At 36.3% G+C, this 21,998-nt stretch overlaps 1 protein-coding gene across 3 annotated transcripts in view; it reads right to left on the bottom strand.

The window, feature by feature from the left end:
- Positions 1 to 398: 398 nt before the first annotated feature.
- LOC126297493 (adapter molecule Crk) overlaps positions 399 to 21,998 on the bottom strand; it is a 31,796-nt gene continuing 10,196 nt past the window's right edge. For all 3 annotated transcript variants that reach the window (XM_049988373.1, XM_049988372.1, XM_049988374.1), the window contains 4 exons: positions 18,509 to 18,713; positions 10,312 to 10,440; positions 3,624 to 3,731; positions 399 to 3,479 (listed from right to left, as the gene is read on the bottom strand). In XM_049988373.1, the coding sequence (XP_049844330.1) occupies positions 3,261 to 3,479; positions 3,624 to 3,731; positions 10,312 to 10,440; positions 18,509 to 18,713 (661 nt within the window). In that variant the 3' untranslated portion in view covers positions 399 to 3,260. The remainder of the gene's footprint in view (positions 3,480 to 3,623; positions 3,732 to 10,311; positions 10,441 to 18,508; positions 18,714 to 21,998) is intronic.

Below are 21,998 nucleotides of genomic sequence, written 5' to 3'. Positions count from 1 at the left end.
TATTAAGATAATTAGTACCAGCAACTGGATCCCCAGGTGTTAGCTCTTCTTGTGGTGGAAATTCCTGGGATGTAAACAACTGAAGCATGGGGTGTGGGGCTATAGAGAGCAAACTGGTTACAATGTTCACACATCTTTCTGGCATTTCTGAAACCCACTTACAAAAGTGTTAACTGCATTCTTTCCTGCAGGCATAATCTGTGGCTCTGAAGCTTCAAGGGCCCATGTAAATAGTGTCCATCAAGAGTCTTCAAAGAGTTAAATTTGTGTCACTTTCACAATTTACATAATTTAAGAATGATGTTTCCTATTTGTTCACTTGACATACCTGTCATGAATGTTGTCCGTAAATACATAAAAAATATACACGGATTGTAGATGGGAAAAGTACACCTATCAAAAAATTTCCATCAAATATATTTTTCCTATAAGTCAGTCAGCACAGTTACATGAAATATAAGGCAACCCAAATTCTTAACTTTCAGTGCTTGTAGGTAGTACTTTGAAGTATCATATTCATGTATATACAATGTTCACATGACTTCTGTCACTGACAGTACAGAACACCAGATAAATCAATATAAATAAAAAGCTCCAGATCTTAATTTTCAAGTGCACAATCAATAAATTCTACATGTTTCAGATTCTTTGGGTGTACTTGCACAAATTTGTGGGATTCAATGAGTTGACTCTTCTTGATGACCACAGAATGAGTGTCATATGACATTGTATACGTTTGTTGATACAGCAGCCAGCAGTTTTGACAAATATGAGTGCTGGTAAAATAATGTTTTGTGCATGGATTCCCTCATAATAAATAACAAACAAATTATATTCATTATCCAGTATGTTATAAATATGTAAAATGGTAAATCTATTTCAGATTCATAATGTACATACCACATGGAGCAAAGAGCTGAACAGTGTACATTAACAGAACTATAGGTAACTGTTGACAAAACTACCTTATATTTGATATAATTGAGGAAGATTGCCTTACATTCTAATTAAATACAGATTTCTGAGCAAATTTTCACGCATGCTGATTCACATTTAATATCACTGTGATACAGTCTGCCACACAATCATCTCTGCAGAACTACTTGCCCACATAAAACAATTACATCCACATCTAGGCTAAATTTACCTTCTAGCTAAACAACTATATGGGCTGCATACAGAATGTAACGAAAATACCACCGACATATCACATTAGCAATATACATCACATTCAGATTCAATATTTTATTTTTGGACCAAACTGTAGCATAATAAGATTTCTGACCCTCCTTCAGTATGACAGTTTCCATAATTGAGTTCTTTATTTTAACTTTGTGCAATGTATTTTATGATCCAAAGTATTTTTAAAAAAATTCACTAACAGAAGCTTTTGCATAATTATGACTTGGAAATGTTTATGAGACAGTTGGGAATCAAAACAGCAGATCTGAACATAACTGAATATTTTTAAGTATGATTCAAGGAATCATTAGAAAAATCTTCAATTAGTGACAATATAAATCATAACACACATTGCACAAGTACAACTCTTCATTAGCTACTGAAATAACTGCATGTAGACATTAAAACTTCCAAGTTTCAAAATTAGAAAATCTGAAAATATACCCAATGACATTTTTACAAAATGTCACTAAACATACTGAGTGTTATATAATCAGCAGTCATTGCAGTGTCACTAAAACCAACAAGAGAATTTTAGAAGAATGTAGATGAATCTCATAAAAAAGGGCAATAACAACGATTGCTAGTTTAACTGATATATATAAACTAAATTGTGTATATACTCTTTTCAGTTGCTAACGTAAATTACACTGGTATAATTACTGCAGCAAAAACACAAGCAAAAGCCTACCATTCTAGAACCAAGAAACACACTTATCTTAAAAAAGGGTACCCTTATTGTATACAAATATTCATGGACCACTTTTTCTCACTGGAAGACAGCAATGTTTAACATAATCAGGACAATTACGTATAATGATATATTACCTACAGGCACAACAGTGCATGAGGCATGTCACTCAGAAGTGGGCACAACAGAAAGGTCCAACTGGCAGATTCTATCATCATTCACACCCAGCAAAACACAAAGGTCAGCAAGATGTGTGGAATTAGTTACAATCTCACACAACATTCAATATGCTGAAAGATTTGCTTCAACCATTTACAACAAGTAGCGTGTCTTAAAACTTCTATATATCAGTCTGAATTTTCCACTGTTAACCACCACAGCAGAATATATTTTCCATAACAGTGGATAATTATATGACAAAATATAGTAAGGCTATTAAAATCCTCAGAGGCAGTTCAGATGCACACATTGTTAGAGTAAAGCATCACTTTATAAAATGCAAGCAGCATAATGGAACATAATTGCTTGTCAGATGTGCCAACAAATTACAGAAGTTATAGTACTCAGTTTTCAGTTTTATTATTTCATACTGAAAATGAAATGTGAACAGGATTGTACCCTCACAGTATCCAGACAGTGTAAACAGACAAGTGGAGCTCTGTATGACAACAAAAGCCACATTTTAGTAAACAAACAGTGGTGCAATTTACAAAGTACAGTTCATTACATTCAGCAAACTTCAATCAAATTGCGTAAAAAAGTTCATCACTTACGCTTAGTTCATAAGTTCCTCTTTAGTACTATATACATAAAATTATTCATGAACCTTATTGCTTCTATCTTTCCACTCCTTTAAAGAGCTATCATGCTATAGCTGCTCCACATATTGACTGCATGTATCAATTGTTATCAGCTGTACATAAAGAGATAAAACAACAGAATGTGTAATATTATTCATATAAAAAACAGAAAATGCTCAAATTTTCTGACGTTCTCCCCGGTGTTTTCCTTGTGCTCACAGACTGACAACCATAGAAACCAATTTTGTCTTTCAAACTTCAAAAGTAGCTGTAATGAATAGCAGATTGATTGCAATATGCAGCAACCAATTTACAAACATTCTGCATTTTCTCTGTCTATTAGGAATGCTGTGTCCACTTCAGAGCATTTCATTACTATATGTGACTTATCATTTCCTTTTAATCAGAGAAAATTTTATGAACTTTTTTCCAGGCCCTTTCATTGCCAGTAATGGCGTATCTGGTTATAATGAATCCTAACTCCACTACAGCATATTTTAGAAAAGCCCATCTAGTATGCTTTATTCATCCTAGTGTGATACACACATTTCTCATAAAATTTACATTGTTTTCTTCAAGGACCCACCTTAACTTTCATCAGTACCATCATTGTTTTCTGAGTCAACAAACTCAACATGTGTAAATGGGAAATGGCCAACCTTTCCATTCAGTTCTCCTTCCCACTGTCCATTTATATTCATTTTTGTTACTTTTATTATATCACCGACCTCAAGCTTCAATGCTGTTTTATCATAGGCATTTGGCACTCTTGCCTGTTTGACACGGGCATAAGCAGGAAGCTTCCGCTGTATAAAAAGAAAACAAAAATAAAAATATGCAAAAACATATTAACTTAGTCTGAAAGAAAGAGAGAGAGAGAGAGAGAGAGAGAGAGAGAGAGAGAGAGAGAGAGAGAGAGAGAGAGAGAGAGATATGACCATGATTTTAACCTGTATATTTGTTCTTCGAATGGAAACTTCTTGTTGATGACTCACTGGATTTCCACCACCAGATCCGGGTCTATGAATTTCTGGCGCACACTGCTGGCTGTCATCGTACTGAAACAAATTAGAAACCTTATTTAGTCTTCACCAAACTGGAATATCAGTTTATCAAGTATTACAATTCCAGTCTCGCCGGAGCAGCTACACACTACTTTAAAGCAAGTTTTTTGTCTTCTGACTCATATGTTTTGAAGTTTTAAATAACTAATTTGTTACATCTTTCTCTCTAAAAATTTGAACCCTATAAACCAACATAAAAATATATTTTTAAGTATGAAATGAATGAAGGAATATCACAGTTTAATGTCCCATTGACATGTGGACACCGGGGACTGAGTTCAAACACAGAATGGATAAGAACGAAAATGACAGAGTTGATTTCCTTTGTCAAAGGAAAAACCCCATCATTTACCTCCAGTGATTTCCATAAGCCAGGGAAACCTAAATCTGGATAGTTTGCACATGAATTCGCATTTAAAAATTGAGTTTTTAAAAATTTTAATCTGAAAATAATTTGCACAGTTTTATGACAAGATTGGCAGTTAAGAGACTATGTTAGCAATTGGGAAGCCGTTTAAAACCAATTTAAGGGCCTCATGGCATATAGTCACATATTTTTGCTGCTATTTTTAAAAATGTTGCAAAGAACTTGCATTTGGGAAAAGAAGATTATGTTGATTCTGAGGACTGCCTTAAGACAGAAGCTCCCATATTTGGAGACCCAAAACTTACACACTTAGGAGTCCTGATTCACAAAACATCACTGAATGTGACTTAATAAATGCTGAACTCAGTACTTTGTGTAGGCTCCCAAATACTGCTTTGCGGATTTACATGGGAAACACAGAATGCAAATTAATTTTTACACTATTTTATAAATTTTAAAGCACTTTCAGTGGTGACAGTAACAATATGGTATTTCTTACAATTCTGTTTGACATGATCATTTGTAGTTTAACTTATTGCTATAAACAATATTAAACTATTATCATTACCCATGTTTTCTCCTTAATGTTTTACACATATGTGCTAGACTTTTGTACAAAGCACTTCCATTAACACCAAATATGCATGGTGATTCGAAGGTCATGTCCCCTAGGACAAATTCGGTATTAGTGGTGATAGCGAAAACCACAAGAGGAATGACCCACCTCCACCACGCCGTGCCGTGCAGTGTCTAGTACCACATGAGTGGTTCTCTTTGAGGCAATTGGTTAACATAGTCCAAAGGAAGCATGTTTAAGGAATACCAGTTATCAAACTTGTGTAGCCCTGTTCTGCAATGTAGTGACTCATACTGCAATGTATACACATCAGGAGAAGGTGGAAATGGTTTATATCCATGCAGCAGGCATGAAAAAGGGATGCAGCAGCAGAATACCATGGGCAATACTAAACCAGTGTAAGCCTAATCACAGAATAATTGGCCGTTTAATGGATTGGTTCTAATATACAGGCAGTGTTCATGACAAAAGACATTCCAGATGATCATGCACAGCAATAGGGGATACTCAATCAGCAGCTGTACTAGTTAAGGCAATAGTGAGTCTCAACAAGAAAGTCTACAGGAATGCAGCATCAGCGAAGCCCCTGTGGCCAAGATACTGTCCTCTAATCATTTTTATCCCTATTGAAACCACTTTGTTCAAGAATTCCATGGTGATGATACTGACAGGCAGGCACAATTCTTTGACTGGACTGAAGAAAGATGCACACACCAAATGAGCCCTGAGGTTGACTTTTTCTTCAGCGATGAAGGTAGTTTCTATTTGAACAGAAGGGTGAATAGACGTATTGACATACAGCGGTGTTGAGAAAATGCCAATCCTCATCTCACTGTTGAGGCATAGACAGGGATGTCCTCAATGGTGCCATACTTTTTAATGGCACACTCAATGCTGCATGCTATGGATGTTATCTTGAGGAAACATTACTATCCTATTAGGATGACTTGTGTCTCAAATGGAGATGTAGATTTTATTCAAGCAGAATGGTGCACCTACACACTTCAGATGAAATGTCCACTGACTCCTGAATGAGGTTCTTCCTCTGTGTAGGATTGGTAGACGGGGTCCAGTGGAATGGTCCCCTAGGTCACCAGACCTGACACCACTGGACTTTTTCCTTTGGGGTACCTCAAGTCTATAGTGTACACCAACACATCATGAATTAGTTGATCTGCAGGAGAATATCCAAGAGCCCCTACAGAAATACCAACAGCAACATTAGTGTCAGTGTCTGCAGGATGGCAGTCAGTTTGAATTTCTTTGCATTAATGGTACATGCAAACAACTGATGGTTGCATTCTACTGTTAAGTTTTAGGTCACCACTCACCGATTATGTAACTTTCGTTGGTACAACTACAACACATCTATAGCATGAGTTTGTCTCTTTGTATTGTCACTATCTCCATTAATTATGACTTTGTCCTGTGGACCAAGACTACTGAATCACCAATGTCCTACGGGAGATGACTTTTGCATCACACTGTAATTACATTCTTATATCATGTGAGACTACTACACCTCACCATCTTGTGTAATTCATTTTGATGCAGGATGTGACTGTCATGTTCTGTTTCATTTTGGTAGTGTTGGGAGTGAGTGAGATTGTTTCAGGGGAGCTAATATGTCCTAAGTTCTGTATGTTTAAATTATTACTTCACAACAGTACAGTGATGGGTGAACTAGTTGCCCAGTTTATGTGATACTATTCTGTGGTGTCTAGGGGGTTGTTATTTATCTACTAGGTGTTTGCTAATGTTTGTTTGCTTATTTTTGTGTGTTTCTTTTCTGTTATTGCCTTCTGGATTTGGAAGTTTTCTTGTAGAGTTAGGAGATGTTCCTTGTTAATGAATTTGTCTATTTTCAGTCTGAGGAAATTGGATAATTTTTTATTTCGTCCATCTCAGTTGCACAGATATAAAATTCAGCTGTAGAGCATACCGGTTTTCGGCTGACACACCCATTTTCAAACCACACACTTTGCTTTTAACTGCAATAATTGATAAAATATTATGCCAAAAGGCACAGCAAAATATACAGTAGCCTCAGTGATCTTAGACTACGCATCCGTTGCTACTGACTGACACATCCACAGTAGGAATGGATACACAGTATAATATCAATGAGGGACCTTGTTGCCCACTGCATACTTCATTGTGCCTTTTGGCCCCATATTGTATGAATAATTATGGATAATAGCAAGATGTGTGGTTAGGAAACATGTGTATCATCCCAAAACAGCCAACCACTACAGCTGAATTTTATATCAATCCAACTGAGACAGACGAAATAAAAAATTATCCATTCTCCTCCATACTGCACAGCTGTGTACTTACCATCTCATGGCAATAGGCCTCACATAAGCAATATTATCAGTCTGCTTCTACTGTGGTAGAGAGGTGGTTTCTTTGTAGGTCTCTGAAAATGTTGAATGGCTAATGCCATGTTTCCATGTTCTATTACGTTTTTATACCTCATTCCAAATATTCTGCTGGTCTATCCTAAGTATAGAGCATCATAACTGTTGCACTGAAGTAGGTAAATGAGAGATATTTTAAACATGCCAGTGTCATCCTCTTTCTTTAAACATTTATGTATTGAGTTGTTATTTTGGTAAGCTAGTTTTATTCCTTGTTTTTCGAAGATGTTAAAAATGATGTCTGTCAGTTTGTTTCCATATGTGAGTGTGTATCAGCTTGTCTGCTGAGTTTCGGTGCTATGTACTTGCTGTCTTGTGGTGGTGGTGGTGGTGGTACTGTGTGTGTGTGTGTGTGTGTGTGTGTGTGTGTGTGTGTGTGTGTGTTTGTGTGTGTGTTTTTGTTTTTTTTTAATATTTATGTCTTTCTGTATTTCCTATTAAATTTTATAATTAAAAATTCCTAGAAGGAAGAAGAAGAAGAAGACACCACTTGAAAAACACAACACCGACACAAAACAAAAGACAATCAAAACCCTCAATATCAAAAGTGCACAAGATGGCAGTGGAACCATACAACACAAAAACATAAATATGTTTTGTGTCATTGGAAGTCCTCTGTACAAAAACCTAAGACATATGTGTAGAAGGATGTTAAAAATTAAGTAAGAAACAAAAAAGCCCTAAGTAATGACTACTGTTTATAGTAGTAAGCTAAACATGAAAACTGTCCACGACACCAACAAACAGAATTGTACAAGAAAGCATACTGGTACAGTGATAACTGAAGATGCTTTAAAATAAAGTGAAACACATGCGGTCTAAATAAGACTTATTACAGTTGCAGAAGACAGTATTAAACTATACAACTTGTATAAGTGCAATTGCAGTAACAGAGGCCAAAAACAAACAAGCCATCATGTACCAAGGGACTAACTGTGTTAGATGTAATTTTCTAAATTGAGGCAATAAGTAGATGTGAAGCCTTAAAAAATTAGGAATGTCTCCTGGGTAGAACATGAAGAACTCACTGGTGGCAATTGTGTGTGCGTGAAAATGCTTGAAGCTGAAAAGCTCCTTGAAACCGCAAATGAAGTTACGGGGGAAAAAAAGAGAGAGAGAAGATGATGAACAGAAAACCCAAGAAGAATATGCACTTAAGATGTATTAGGAAGCATTTGAGCAAGTCACAGGTCAAATATAAACTGAAACTTGTGACAGTTTACATTTTCTGACATACTTCCTTTATTCACTATAGTACTATTTGAGCTGGAGCACTTAAGCTTTTGACAAGTTTCACAATATTGTTGAGGTGTAATAGATTTACACTTTCTTCTGTGGGACAAAAAAATACCAATTTACAAATTCCATACAGTGCCACATCTTTATTTCCATACCAAGTTCCACACAATTAACTAATAAAAACTTGTGACACAAATAATATGATATAATTGTTTTATCTAGAACTGATGGCTCTTGCTATTGACTGTCTTATCTCTGATGAAAGTGCATTTACACCATGGTATTGCACCAAGTGATTTTAATTCTGTCACCAATTCACCTTGAAGGTGGCTGTATGGTCATCAGCTGAAATATCAGAAAAAGAAGTAATGATATCCTCAATGCATGCCTGAAAGATGATGGAATATAATTGATTGTTGCCTACATTTTATGCAGGTATGTTTTTAATGCGTTCTTAAACTTTCAAGCATCTAAATAAAAGAGTTGGGCAGACAGTACACTCCAAACATGGAACAGCAAAACATTCATGTATAGATCTTCACAAAAAATTGTAGAAAGGACAATATCTGCTTCAGGATGACTAATACTGTGTTAAAACACCCAGCAAGAGTTATTTCTACTGACCTCAACTGTAATCATAGTACAAGATCAGGTTTGTAAGTTATAGCTGTGATAATTCTCTCTCTTCATTGGCATTCACACAGAAGTGACTCAATCTCACTCCTCAGATATGTACAGGAACAGAAGAAGTCAGCATTTTGCAGTGATCATTTGTGGTACACTGTTTCATTGGGCAAAGAGCTGGATTTTCCAATCTCCCCCACAGCCCCTACATACTTGTTTATGGACAAAGCAACTTTTCTTCCCCCCCCCCCCCCCCCACACACACACACACAAACAATTTGTGCAGATTGGCTAAAAATGTTGAACTCTGATTAACAGGTATTTTTCTTAGGTTTATTTGTCTCACTATGACATTCAGCACAATATCTAATAATAAAATAGGCTTACTGAACTAGTATAAAATAAGTTTCCTGCACTAAGAAAAATAACAGTTTTTGCCTCATATTTTTTGTCAAAAACTGTTGAGTTCAGAGACAGGAATTTCCTGTGGTTGCTGTACCACAAGGGCCATTCACACTCTCCAATTCAAGATTAATACTCCTAAAATCTGAATGTAAAATACATTTTCTTCCATAGTTTAAAGCTACTTTTATTCCACTTTTCTTCCTCCCCCCCCCCCCCCCCCCAACAATTTGTGCAGATTGGCTAAAAATTTAAACTCTGATTAACAGGTATTTTTCTTAGGTTTATTTATTTCATATTAGAAATTTCTCCAAAACAGTAACTGTTACTGTACCAAATCAGTTTTGTTTTCTCAATGAAATGCTGCACATCTTAAATTTTGATCATCTGATTTCTATAATCTCCAGTAACAAGTGTTTACCTGTGAACCTTTCTACTACTATGTTTCACCAGGAACATTCTTGAGAAGGCGGCCCAAGTGGAGGAAGCAATTATATTTTTCATGTAACAATATGAGGTCTTTGTGCTATGCTATGGACAAGTAAAATTTCCTGTTCCCACAAGATATTGAACCAAATTTCACTCACTTCACAAAAAGTGCTCCATTTACAAACCACCTATTCAATTAATCAGAAGTGGAACTTTAAACTCACTAAATTTATGTGAAATTCAGTTGAATGAATGAAAGGAAAGAAGTCACATTAGGTGTAGCACAATTTATTATTGAACACTGCTGCAACTCTTACAAAGTTGTCACATAAATTCTGCAAATCTCTCTCTCTCTCTCTCTCTCTCTCTCTCTCTCTCTCACACACACACACACACACACACACACACACACACACACACACACACACACACACACACACACACACACTTTGTGCACTGTGGTGTTTAAACATCTTTAAATATAAAAGAAACTGTAGCCTCCATTACTATACACACCCTCTGAACATATGGCACAGGTATTGATCCAGTCTGGCCACTGCTGTTACAAGCTGTCCACCACTGATCCTCATCCTTGGAGACCACTGTCAATATATCACCTTTCTTGAATGGTAGGTCATCAGCATCCTGCTCAACAGTAAACAAAAACAAAAAAGATTCTTTGAGGCCATGTAAACATCTAAAATATGGGCTGATGCAATCACTTGTACCAAAAATAAATTTTTGGTAAGGTAGTTATTTCAAGATGCTGTAAACTGTATCTCATAGTTGCAGGTCTTACTTTCCCTGACTAACTGGCTGCTGTTTGCAGTTATCATGATAATGCTAAAGTATTTTAACTCTGTACAGTGACAAACAATTTGTGTTCTATCCATATTAAGGCGGTATTTCCTGACTTGCACATATCACAATGTATGTGAGCATTCACAGTTTTGTCTTTGAAGACAAACAGAGTGAATTCTAAATGTGTTGAAGTGCTATGGCGGTTTGTCATACACATGGTTTCCATCTTCACTACTGTTTTTATGTAGTTTTTCTGCAAACACTTTACCTGTTTAGTGATGGAAAATGTAATTATGAATTTAAAGAATTTTGTGAATGCTGATAGTGGAAGACTTGCAAAAGTTGATATGCTAATGCTCCACCCATTTAGAGAGGCGATACGTGCAACGACAGACATTCTTTTCCCTGCTCCCTGCAACACCATTAAACTCACTCAAAACTAAGGAATTCTAGAACTTTTACAAACAAGATTGTTGACCATCAGTCATGAGCTACGACTCAAAGCACAAGAAAATTATTATTTGCAAAACTTAGTGGTTAGAACACACTAAGCACAGTTACTTCTTCCAGCACACATTCGGGGGTGCAACAGATGGCACATCTGACTACAAATAATGAGGTCAAATGTTTGAATCCAAGTTTCATTTATTTTCAAAAGTTTTACATCAAATACGAAAATAACTATAGCAAGTACTGATTGTAGCAGTTGTTTCGATTGGGGATGTATTATATATAGCTTCTCATTAGTCTTCATCTGAGAAATGGACAACAGAGGATAAATGCATTTACTTTGCAAACAAACACTTCACTTTTTTGGAAAGCATTGCTAGTAGTGAAGATACCCACAGTGAAACGAGATGTAGGAAAACGAGGTTATACGGAGAGATATTAAGTGTATACAACATGCAGGTGACACAAATGAAAGAGCTGTGATGTTTGAGAGTGTACATTAATGCTGGCATATGAGACAACTTCATCTTTATGTAAGATGATGAAACTGCAAAAGTTTAAACAATAAGGATCCTGGATGGATAGTACAAAGATAAAAACATTGTTTCTGATAAAGTAAAAATGTATGATCACCTTAACTATAAAATATCTGTTTGAACGGTACAAGTGTGAACAGCAATTGCAATTGTAAGCACATACAAACAGCAAAGAAAACACAGTAATATTGTTTCTGATCGGTGTGGTGAAGTTTTTTAATTGTGATTTGGTTTTCATATGAGAGGACTGTTGAGTCATTTTACAAATAATTTAAAATGTTCCTTCGGGTTAGATTCGAACCAGTAATCTGTGGACATCATCATATAAAATTCGACAGTGTACTGCTCTAACAATTGAGATACCGAAAAATGGAGGTATAATTGGATAAAATGACAATTTTCACTATGGGTTTAATTTTGTCAAATGACGCTATCCTTCATTGTAACAGTGGAAGAGCAGATCTTGGAGATAAGTTACTGTTAACTTCTAAGTTAGCGAACTTGGGCATCGACGTGGTGGCAATTTGTCGGTACTGTGCAACCACATATTATGCATCATCTCATTCCGTGGAACACCGAAAAACAACTTTTCGGGAGTTTTTATAGATATATTTGTACAGTATGATACTACACACCTTTTGTAACCCGTTTTCCAAAATGTAAATTCCAAAACAAATCATCACTGTGAATTAGCATTATGACAGTATGAGCAGCAAGCTTAGCCAGTGATGTCAAAGTCATCACACGACTCGAATGGAGTGTTTTGTGAACTTTCAAGTTATTCGAATTTTGTTTCCATTTTTATAAAAGAATACTGAAATTCAAGAGGAAAAAGAGCATGTTAGGAGTATAAAATGACATAATTAATCATTTAAGACAATTTTCACAAAATGGTCAAATACCCTATTCCCATTTCCTTCAACAAGATACTTTAATCTCTCGAGTGATTCATAATTTTTATGTGGTTGTTTAATGTCCTTTTTGATTGGCTTATGCAGAAATCTATTTTCAAACAATGATACAAATTTTTCATGGAATGGATCAAATTTTACAGCAGCATTTGATTCCTTACAAATTTCATCCCAGGTCATCTCTTACATTACTCTTAAAAATCTTCCTGGAGTTGTTTATTATTCCCCTGAGAGGTATCAACTGTGCAGCACAAATCACACAGAGCATTTGCTACTGAGTACACACTTATTTTCTTTGCTTTGAGATACTTCAAAGAAAACATCATCTATTAAGGTTCTACTGTCTTTAGCCACCTGTGCTGGAAAGTTAATTACTGAGCTCAAATTACAGAATGCAAGTAAAGTTTCCAGATCATTTTTCCTATCAAAATCTTTTAGAAGATCCACAGCGAAATCACCACAGACTGCTTGCTGCTGTCTGACAGCACAGTAAGGAATCCATAAGCCTCAAACAGTTCCAAAATTTTCCAATGGGGATCTATACAGGGTGTTCAGAAACCCCATTACAAACTCCTAATACTTGTAGAGGGGAGTCAGTACATAATATTTTGAACAGGAACCCGTGTGCAGAAACAGCCTCCAACAACACTACAGAACGTTGAACTTATAGTTACTGGTGTCTATAAAGTGTGTATATACACGGTGGTTCTGTGATGATGTTACAGACTTTAAACAATGATGGAGAAAGATATATGTATCAGTTTGAGGTAAGGCTCCCAGAAAACAAATGAATCTCAAGTTATAAATGAAAACCATTCTGACAGGTCTGACAGTGGAATACATGTACCGGTACTATTCTTACCAAAATTGTAGGGTATGCAACTTTTAGAAGTGGTACTATGGAGAGAGAGAGAGAGAGAGAGAGAGAGAGAGAGAGAGAGAGAGAGAGAGAGACAGAGAGAGAGAGAGAGAGAGAGAGAGAGAGAGAGAGAGAGAGAGAGAGAGAGCTCTTGCTCAATAGAGGTGATGTATTTCACACTAGTGAAGATGAACAACAGTACCAGCACATGTATTCCACTGTCAGAGGTATCAGAATGATTTTTGCTTGTAACTTTTGACTTGGTCGTTTCCGAACCAGGGACCCTTACGTCAAATTGATACATTTATCTGTCTCTATCATCCTTGAAAGTTTGTATCATCATCACAGAATCACACTGTATATACATACCTTTGCAGGAGCCAGCACCTATACCTTTGATGCTCTGTAGTGTCACTGGATGAAGTTTCTGGACATGGGTACCTATTCAAACCACTATGTATTCACTCTCCTCTAGAAGTCCTAGAAGTTTGTAACATTGATTTGCGAACACCCTGTATGCAGTTACAATTAAATGTGCACTAGTTTTCAGTATTACTTCAAAAGTACACACTTCAATGTGCTGATCACTAAAGAATTTACTGGTTTTGACATTTCTGAACTTGTGTTCTGTCTTAATATAGGTAACAACTCCTGTGGTTACATGGTGTTCAGGTAGGCACAGGATGTCAACTTTTCAGAGCTGTCTAAAACAGATAAGAAGCTCTTCTCTCTTATTACTCAGTCCAATCATATTCTTGTAAAATGAGCTAACCTTAATTTTCTGTGCATTTTAAGCATTCTTCTGTTATTTAACTTTTTTTCACAACAGAGTGCTTGATTCCTGATTGTAAACTTAAGAAGGTACCCTTCTAACAACAGTAAAACCAAGGATCTTCTTGTATGTGATGGCGACTACAGGTAAGCACTTCAGGTATACGGTATAACATAAAAAGCTAGTTGTTTCTTGCTGAACTGCAGTAAGTGTTAACTCATTCACAATAAAACATATTTTTAATCATTACTTATCATGAGTGTTATTTGATATTACACAGTGTTTACTACTGGCAGAATACAGCCTGCTATGTGTGATGCAATTTTACAAAACTTGGGGTCACAAAGTGTTCAATTGCCCAGATGAAGGAGATAACTGAACTTTTCACTAGCAACACGGGCACAGCTACAGATGGGGACCCATGCTGTCAACTCATTTTTGAACATTAAAAACATTTGACGATTAAAATAACAAAATAATAATATCCTTTCTTTATGGTCATTCACAACTTTATTCGTTCCCATGTATCTGGTTTGGTACTTCATTTGTGGTTAGTTTTTTGTTTACTTTTGCTAAAAGTGACATCTACCTTACACCTGAATTATTGTTCGTATATGGTAATTTGCACATGTACCCACTATCTGGTAGACCCTAACCCTTCCTTCTGATAAATTTCACACCACATTTAGACCAGTTGCATCTGTGTTCTATGCATTGTGAATATTCAAATTATATTGTATTCATTGTGGATTTACCTAAGGCAAGCTAAATCACTCAATGTTTTTCCTTCAAATTGGTGTTCAGCAATAGGCTGTTACTTTCACTGTGTGGTTTTATTTAACTACTTGGTTCTTTATGCTTATGTAGTACAGATTCTCATGACGATTTTAGTCAACAAGTGCTGCAGATTTCATCTTATTAGCTGATCTCCTTGTGGTGCTCTGCATTGTAGAAATGTATCTTGTGCAGACCACTCGAACATCTTTTTCATCGTTCCAGTACAAGGAAATCCTGATTCTTTTGTCCCAGAGGAGTTGCCCACCTTTCTTTGTAAGGCTTAAATCTTTTGATATTTCTTTCCTGTTCTTTGTTAATGTCCTTACAGGACCAGTTTTTCTTTCAGCTGAATCTTCAGCAAACTCAGCTTTCATGTAGGAATAGTTGACATATATAGTGTAACATTCACTCAATACTTTTCAGGCCACAATCATCCCAGTACTTTAAGCATTTCTATCTTTTCCATAATATACCTCAAAATTCTAAATGTATTCAGTTCCATATTCAACTAAGATGTATAACCACAGCATCATACTTGTTTGATCTATTAAGCATCTAAACCCTGAAGTCAATTTCCCCACAGAAGTGAGAAACTACTGCATCAACTCTTATAACCTACAACAGACAAGAAATGAGTCTAAATTTGTTTACTGATGAGTAGAGGCATAATTTCATGATGTACATGAAAGGTCTATCTTTATGAAGTACATCAAACAGTAGTTCACCACGGACTTTCGTATTTTAATTTACATGACACACGAGAAAACATTTAAATTTTTCGGTTCTTTACAAAAGCACTACAATAATTCACATTTCCTAGGTTACTATTACAGTTATAAAAAGATATATAGGAGGGTACTGCTAGCTGTGAAAAAATTATGCAATGATAAAATCATTTATAACACAGGAAAGACAAGCAACATAGTATAGGATGTCATGAAATTCAAAATTGCACAGAAGTATAACAACACATAAATCAAAGGAGGAGGTTGAATAATAGCAACTAATTTCTCTGGTATTGCAGAGAGGTCACAACAAAATCTTCCTAAATCATGTTTAGTAGCCACAACGATTTACAGAGTGAGCACAGTGTTGCTGTTTTCCATAACAGAGCTTGAAATCAGGAATATAATACAGAAATTAAAAAAAAATGGGAAGTCAGGAGACATAGATGAGGTTCCAGTCTTTATTCTGAAGGTACACACACACACAGCATACAAAACCCATTAAGAAACATAATAAATGAGTCCTATGGTTCAGAGTATGAAAGAGTTGTGCCTTTACTAAAGAAAGGTAATGCACATAGTTTTGAAAACCACAAGCCAGTTTCACTACTGTCAGCACTCGCAAAAATAATTTACTCAATCATGAAAGGCAGACTAATGAGTTAGAATAAATAAAATATTTTTAATGAAGCATGGTTTGGCCCGCGAAGTGGGGGAAGTAAAATGTCAGCCATAACATAGTTCACAAAAGTAGTACTTGAATCTCTTGACAAAGATGACTGTGTTACAGACATATTCTTAGACTTGTCAAAGACTTTTGACACAGTTGACCATACTAAACAAGCTTGAAGTACTAGGTGTAGGAGCAATAGCGAACGATTGGTTCCAGTCGAACCTGGAATACAGGAAGGAAATTACAGAGAGAATTCATGTCTCCCGATGATAAATTTTTAGTAAAACAAATTTCAGACAAGAAATATATAAACATAGGTGATCCCTCAGGGTTTTGTATTGGGTACAATGCTATTCCCAAAACAGGGTATTTAAAAAAGAATATACGCATTACAAAGTATTATGTTATCAAAACTATCTATTGATCCACCACAGCTCGGTTATTGGGGGAACAAACACACGGTCTAGTTCATATTCATTGCTGCTAGATGTCTACAATGGAAGAGAATTTAATTTTTTAAAGGTGGCTGCAATAAAAACTGATACCCAACTTGAGAAATTCTGTTATTGTGCTCTACAATCTGAATTATCACAACGAACTTAATGAAACACCGTCAACAAGTTTATCACGAAAGGTGAGACACGATAATGGCTAAATTTTCACAGTAATTTGTTAGACCAGGAAACCATAAAAACTGGATTCCATTTCTTATTATAAAGCAAGACTCCTAACACTTTCAACATAAAGAATTTTTTGGCATGCCATTGGCAACCTGTTCCCTGTCAAATACAAAGACTGCACTTTAGCAACTCAATCATTTCTGACAGTAGTTGGGGAAAAATTTGCCTCCACAGTTGCAGACAAATGGTCAGCGATTTGTACACACATGAAGATACCTAAAAGAAATATACGGGGCATGACGTATTAGCAGACAAAATGTAACTGGTTGTCAGTCTTCATCTAAAACCAAAACTATCATCCACTATTCACAACTTATTCTTGTAGACAGTAAAAAGCATAGCATGCAGCCACAAAAATAATTGACTGTTTTCCATGTGAATAAAGGTGCTCGCAGACAACTTAAGTTTTTGAAACAGACTGAAATAATTTCTGCTGGAAAGTTCCTTTCACTCCACAGATGAAGTTCCAAATATATAGTATGTATGTCATTGAGTTACGTTTATAGAATTTTTGTTGGCGAATAAAAAAATCAGTCATGTAAATGACCAGCATGTAGCCATTTTTTTATACAAAGAAAATGTATCTTATTTGTAAACCCAATAACATGGTCCACATTGTAGCAAGTTATCACGAATGTGAATAATGTTTTATGTTTCACATGCTGCGACATGGTCACAAATTGAACAGTGACCCGAATATACAATAAATTTCCTTTACTTCACTTCTATGGTCACTTTTTTTTAATAAAAAAAAGTCCTAATATACTGGTGCCATAGTAGCATCATCAAATGCTAAACACAGCATGCTGTTTTTGTGTTTAGCATTTGACAATTCCACTATGGCTCCAGTATATTATGACATGTTTTTATAAAACAGATCTGAAGATGGTCATTATAGACTGAAACCAGTAGTCTGATTAATAAAAAAAAAAAAAAAAAAAAAAATTGTGACTACAGACGTGAAGTAAAGGATATTTACGTTTTATGTTTTATGGTACACACTGGGATTCTGAGACTTATTTTTCTAAGACTAGCATGTGTGTGCACACTTGAGTTGTTGAACATTTTCTCTACTCCATAACACCTGCTTATGGCACAACTGCCATCATTACCACTATCCCATCCACTGTTCAACTATCTGTGTCAAAGCCACATAACATGCTCAATACCAATGACCTTGTTAAGTTACAAGACAACAAAATAACAAGCAACACTGAAACTGTTAAAAGCAGGAAAAATACTCTGGAACCAATAATTAAAGTTTATATTTGTCAGCACTGGGACTTTCAAAACCTTAGCACCATCTTCAGGTGATGGATTTGCTAAAGACTAAAAATCTAAGATTGTCACAAGAAGATGAAGCTAATACTTGAAATCACATAGTCACTAATAAATATAAAGTTTGGTGAATGGTATTATATCTTTTATTTCTTTCTTTTCTTGCTTTTGCAATTTAATGTACACTTATGCACACATCCATCAACAATTTTAACAGAGTGGGCCAACAAGCAATAAAATTCGGTACTCACATTACCAGCAAAATCATATTTTGCAATAACTTTCTCAACCCGCCGAGGAGCTGGCCTTATAAGAGGCGTAGTATCAAGATAATGTAACTTGTAGAATGCCAGGCATGCTGGCAAGTCCGGAAATATCTGATCTCCAATGCGGTATCTTGTCTGGTCCCCTTGTTGAAGCCTATTTATAATATAATGACTCACTTTGCTATCTTCCCTGTAACACATCAAACAATAATACAATAAGGAAATGCTTACTCCTGGGGCACAAACTACATATTATAAAACATTAAAATTTGATGACATTATGATTCGTCACCTGCATTTCAAGTTTTCTGGAAGCTCATAAACTGTGAACTATTTTCCTCATGGAACATTTGCATGCAATTGTATTATGTATGGGGAAAGAGGGAGTGGGGGGGGGGGGGGAGACAGACAGACAGACAGACAGACAGAGACAGAGAGAGCAAGCGGGGAGGTGGGGGGGGGGGGGGGGGGAGGAGGGCATCCATAATAGTATAAAAGCAAGCAAGAATTATTCATTTAGATCTCAATATCATAGTCACCATCTACATGTATACTCTACGAGCCACCTTACAGTTTGTGGTGGAGTGTACTTCTAGTGCCACTATCTTTTTTCACCCGTTCCTGTTCCATTCACAAACGGTGCGTGGGAAGAATGACTGGCAGTAAAGCTGTGTATAAGCTCCAGTTTCTCTGACTGACGCCTAATAAACTTTAACTGCACAATCTGCATAGAGCAGAAGCTGACTATATTTTCTGTATCATTTTTTGACAGGAGGAGTCCAAAGTGGTAGTTTCGTCTCACTAAAGGAGTTATAGTGACCAAGAAAAGTATAATTACCCTTAGGTTTTCACACTGAACACTAATAAGGTTGATACTGATCTCTTCAAAACTGACATGAAGCTAAATCTTCACTTTTGGTTAGACAACATATACAGAACAGTGCAGCATAATCTCAGTGCAACACTGCTGTAAGTGTTACTGCCAAATAATATATTTGAGTGTAATGTAAATTTTATGTAGTATTGGAAGTCGTAAAAATTTGGAGCGTATGGCTGAATATCTCCAAGGGCACTAACAGATTTTTCCACATTTCTTATGTACATACTTTTATCATCTCTACTTGTCACCAAGCCATTATGAGGGACTTCACACAAACATTTTTTAGCTTCCATATTTCACAAGCTTTCCTATTTTGCAAAGATATATTACTGGTAAAGGAGACATAAAGAGAATATTCACAATAAAATGTCAGTCTACAAGAAGTGCATGTTAGGCCTTCATGGAGGTCAGTTCAATGAACATTCACAATGTGTGTTTATAGAAAACATCATTTGAACTTTAACTGCCTAGGAGATTTAATTTTAAACCAAAGCAGAATTATAAAAGCAGTTCATTTTTTCTTTAAAAATTATTTTAAAAATATGTGACTAAGTATTACTGGAAACAAAGCCCAAGTTTGCAATAATAAAGTCAGTCTGAGATGACACTCTAAGTAAGTGGACAACCAAGATCCTATATAGAGGAACTGACTCTCTATTTCAGCAGCTTGCTGTTTGGTAACTATATGTGGAAGTTTTAGTATCTCAACATCATCACAGATGATGAACTCTATACACAGGTGAGTGTAAGATTTTGTTTCTAAAGCTATACTCGAGTTGGGATCAGAAGATCCTTATCAGCTGCAGTGGGTGGAGTGAGGCAGCTTTGCATGCCTATCTCATCCAATCAAGCAACACGGGTTTTTCAATGTCTCTATGGCACTGTCTCAGTCTTGTAGTAGCTGTATACAGGGTGTTACAAAAAGTTACGGCCAAACTTTCAGGAAACATTCTTCACACACAAAGAAAGAAAATATGTTATGTGGACATGTGTCCGGAAACGCTTAATTGCCATGTTAAGAGTTCATTTTATTACTGCTCTTCAAATCACATTAATCATGGAATGGAAACACACAGCAACAGAACGTACCAGCGTGACTTCACTTTGTTATAGGAAATGTTCAAAATGTCCTCCGTTAGCGAGATACATGCATCCACCCTCCGTCGCATGGAATCCCTGATGCAACCCTGGAGAATGGCATATTGTATCACAGCCGTCCACAATACGAGCATGAAGAGTCTCTACATTTGGTACCGGTGTTGCGTAGACAATAGCTGCCAAATGCCCCCATAAATGAAAGTCAAGAGGGTTGAGGTCAGGAGAGCGGGGAGGCCATGGAATTGGTCCGCCTCTACCAATCCATCGGTCACCGAATCTGTTGTTGAGAAGCGTACGAACACTTCGACTGAAATGTGCAGGAGCTCCATCATGCATGAACCACATGCTGTGTTGCACTTGTTAATGCACATGTTCTAGCAGCACAGGTAGAGTATCCCGTATGAAAACATGATAACGTGCTCCATTGAGCATAGGTGGAAGAAAATAAAATGAGCTCTAACATGGAAATTAAGTGTTTCCGGACACATGTCAACATAAATCTTTTCTTTCTTTGTGTGTGAGGAATGTTTCCTGAAAGTTTGGCCGTACCTTTTTGTAACACCCTGTAGACTACTTTTGTTTCTGCATGCAGCCATTAACACTATGTAGCTGAAAGCTGGCAATAGCACTGCTAGCTGCCAGGGGGTCATCTTACACCGACTCCGTTGTAGTGTGCACAATGCTATGTTGATCTAACTTCCAGGTATCAAAAGTGTAAACTTCTGCCTGGTAACATTAGTTGCAATGTCACAAGGTTCTACACTACAATATGCACGGTCTAAGGTTTAAACTGTGAAGGGGTGAGTGATTAGCGTTTCAAGGTGAAGTACTACGTAATTGTCTACGAGTAACATAAATATTACAGAAACACGAACAACTCACTTTTAAAATATCACTAACAGCATACAACTTTTCTGGATTTTCTACATGCCCAGGCAGTCAACTTTTTACAACGCTGTTATGTTATTGTCAAATACTGAAGATTAGGCTGGCAGACTGAATAACTAATCTAAAGTGACACTACATAGCAACAGTTTTATTGTACAATTTGATAGGTTGAAAGGACAAATCTTGAGCTGTCAAGAAGAGCTAATTTGGTTATAGACAGAAGTAGGGGTAGGGGTGAACACTGTAAAGGAAGGTCAATGCTTGAAGACAGCAAGCAGTTTCAAATGTATGTAGGTTGCAGTAGCTACACAGAGATGAGGATACTTGTACAGGATAAACTAGCACTGAGAGCTGCATCAAATCAATCAAAGGATTGAAGAAAACAACATCGGTATGTGTACGATTACACACCTAAAAGTTTGGTATTCATTTCGAGGTAAGTTCTACGACTTTTGTTCATTATCATTACTTTCACCTCTTTCAAAGCTTTTAAATGTTAAGTTGCGTGTCATACTGTATATGCTCTTGTAACTGACTCAGACAAATCAGTTCAGAGGTTGGTGGAAGGCAAGGGCACACTTGCAGTAGAATTACGGCTGGCAAAATGTT

This window comes from Schistocerca gregaria, chromosome X (genome assembly GCF_023897955.1).
Source record: "Schistocerca gregaria isolate iqSchGreg1 chromosome X, iqSchGreg1.2, whole genome shotgun sequence".
NCBI lineage: Eukaryota > Metazoa > Arthropoda > Insecta > Orthoptera > Acrididae > Schistocerca > Schistocerca gregaria.
Note: the sequence above shows the minus strand (reverse complement) of the source record. Positions and strands in the feature narration are given on the sequence as shown.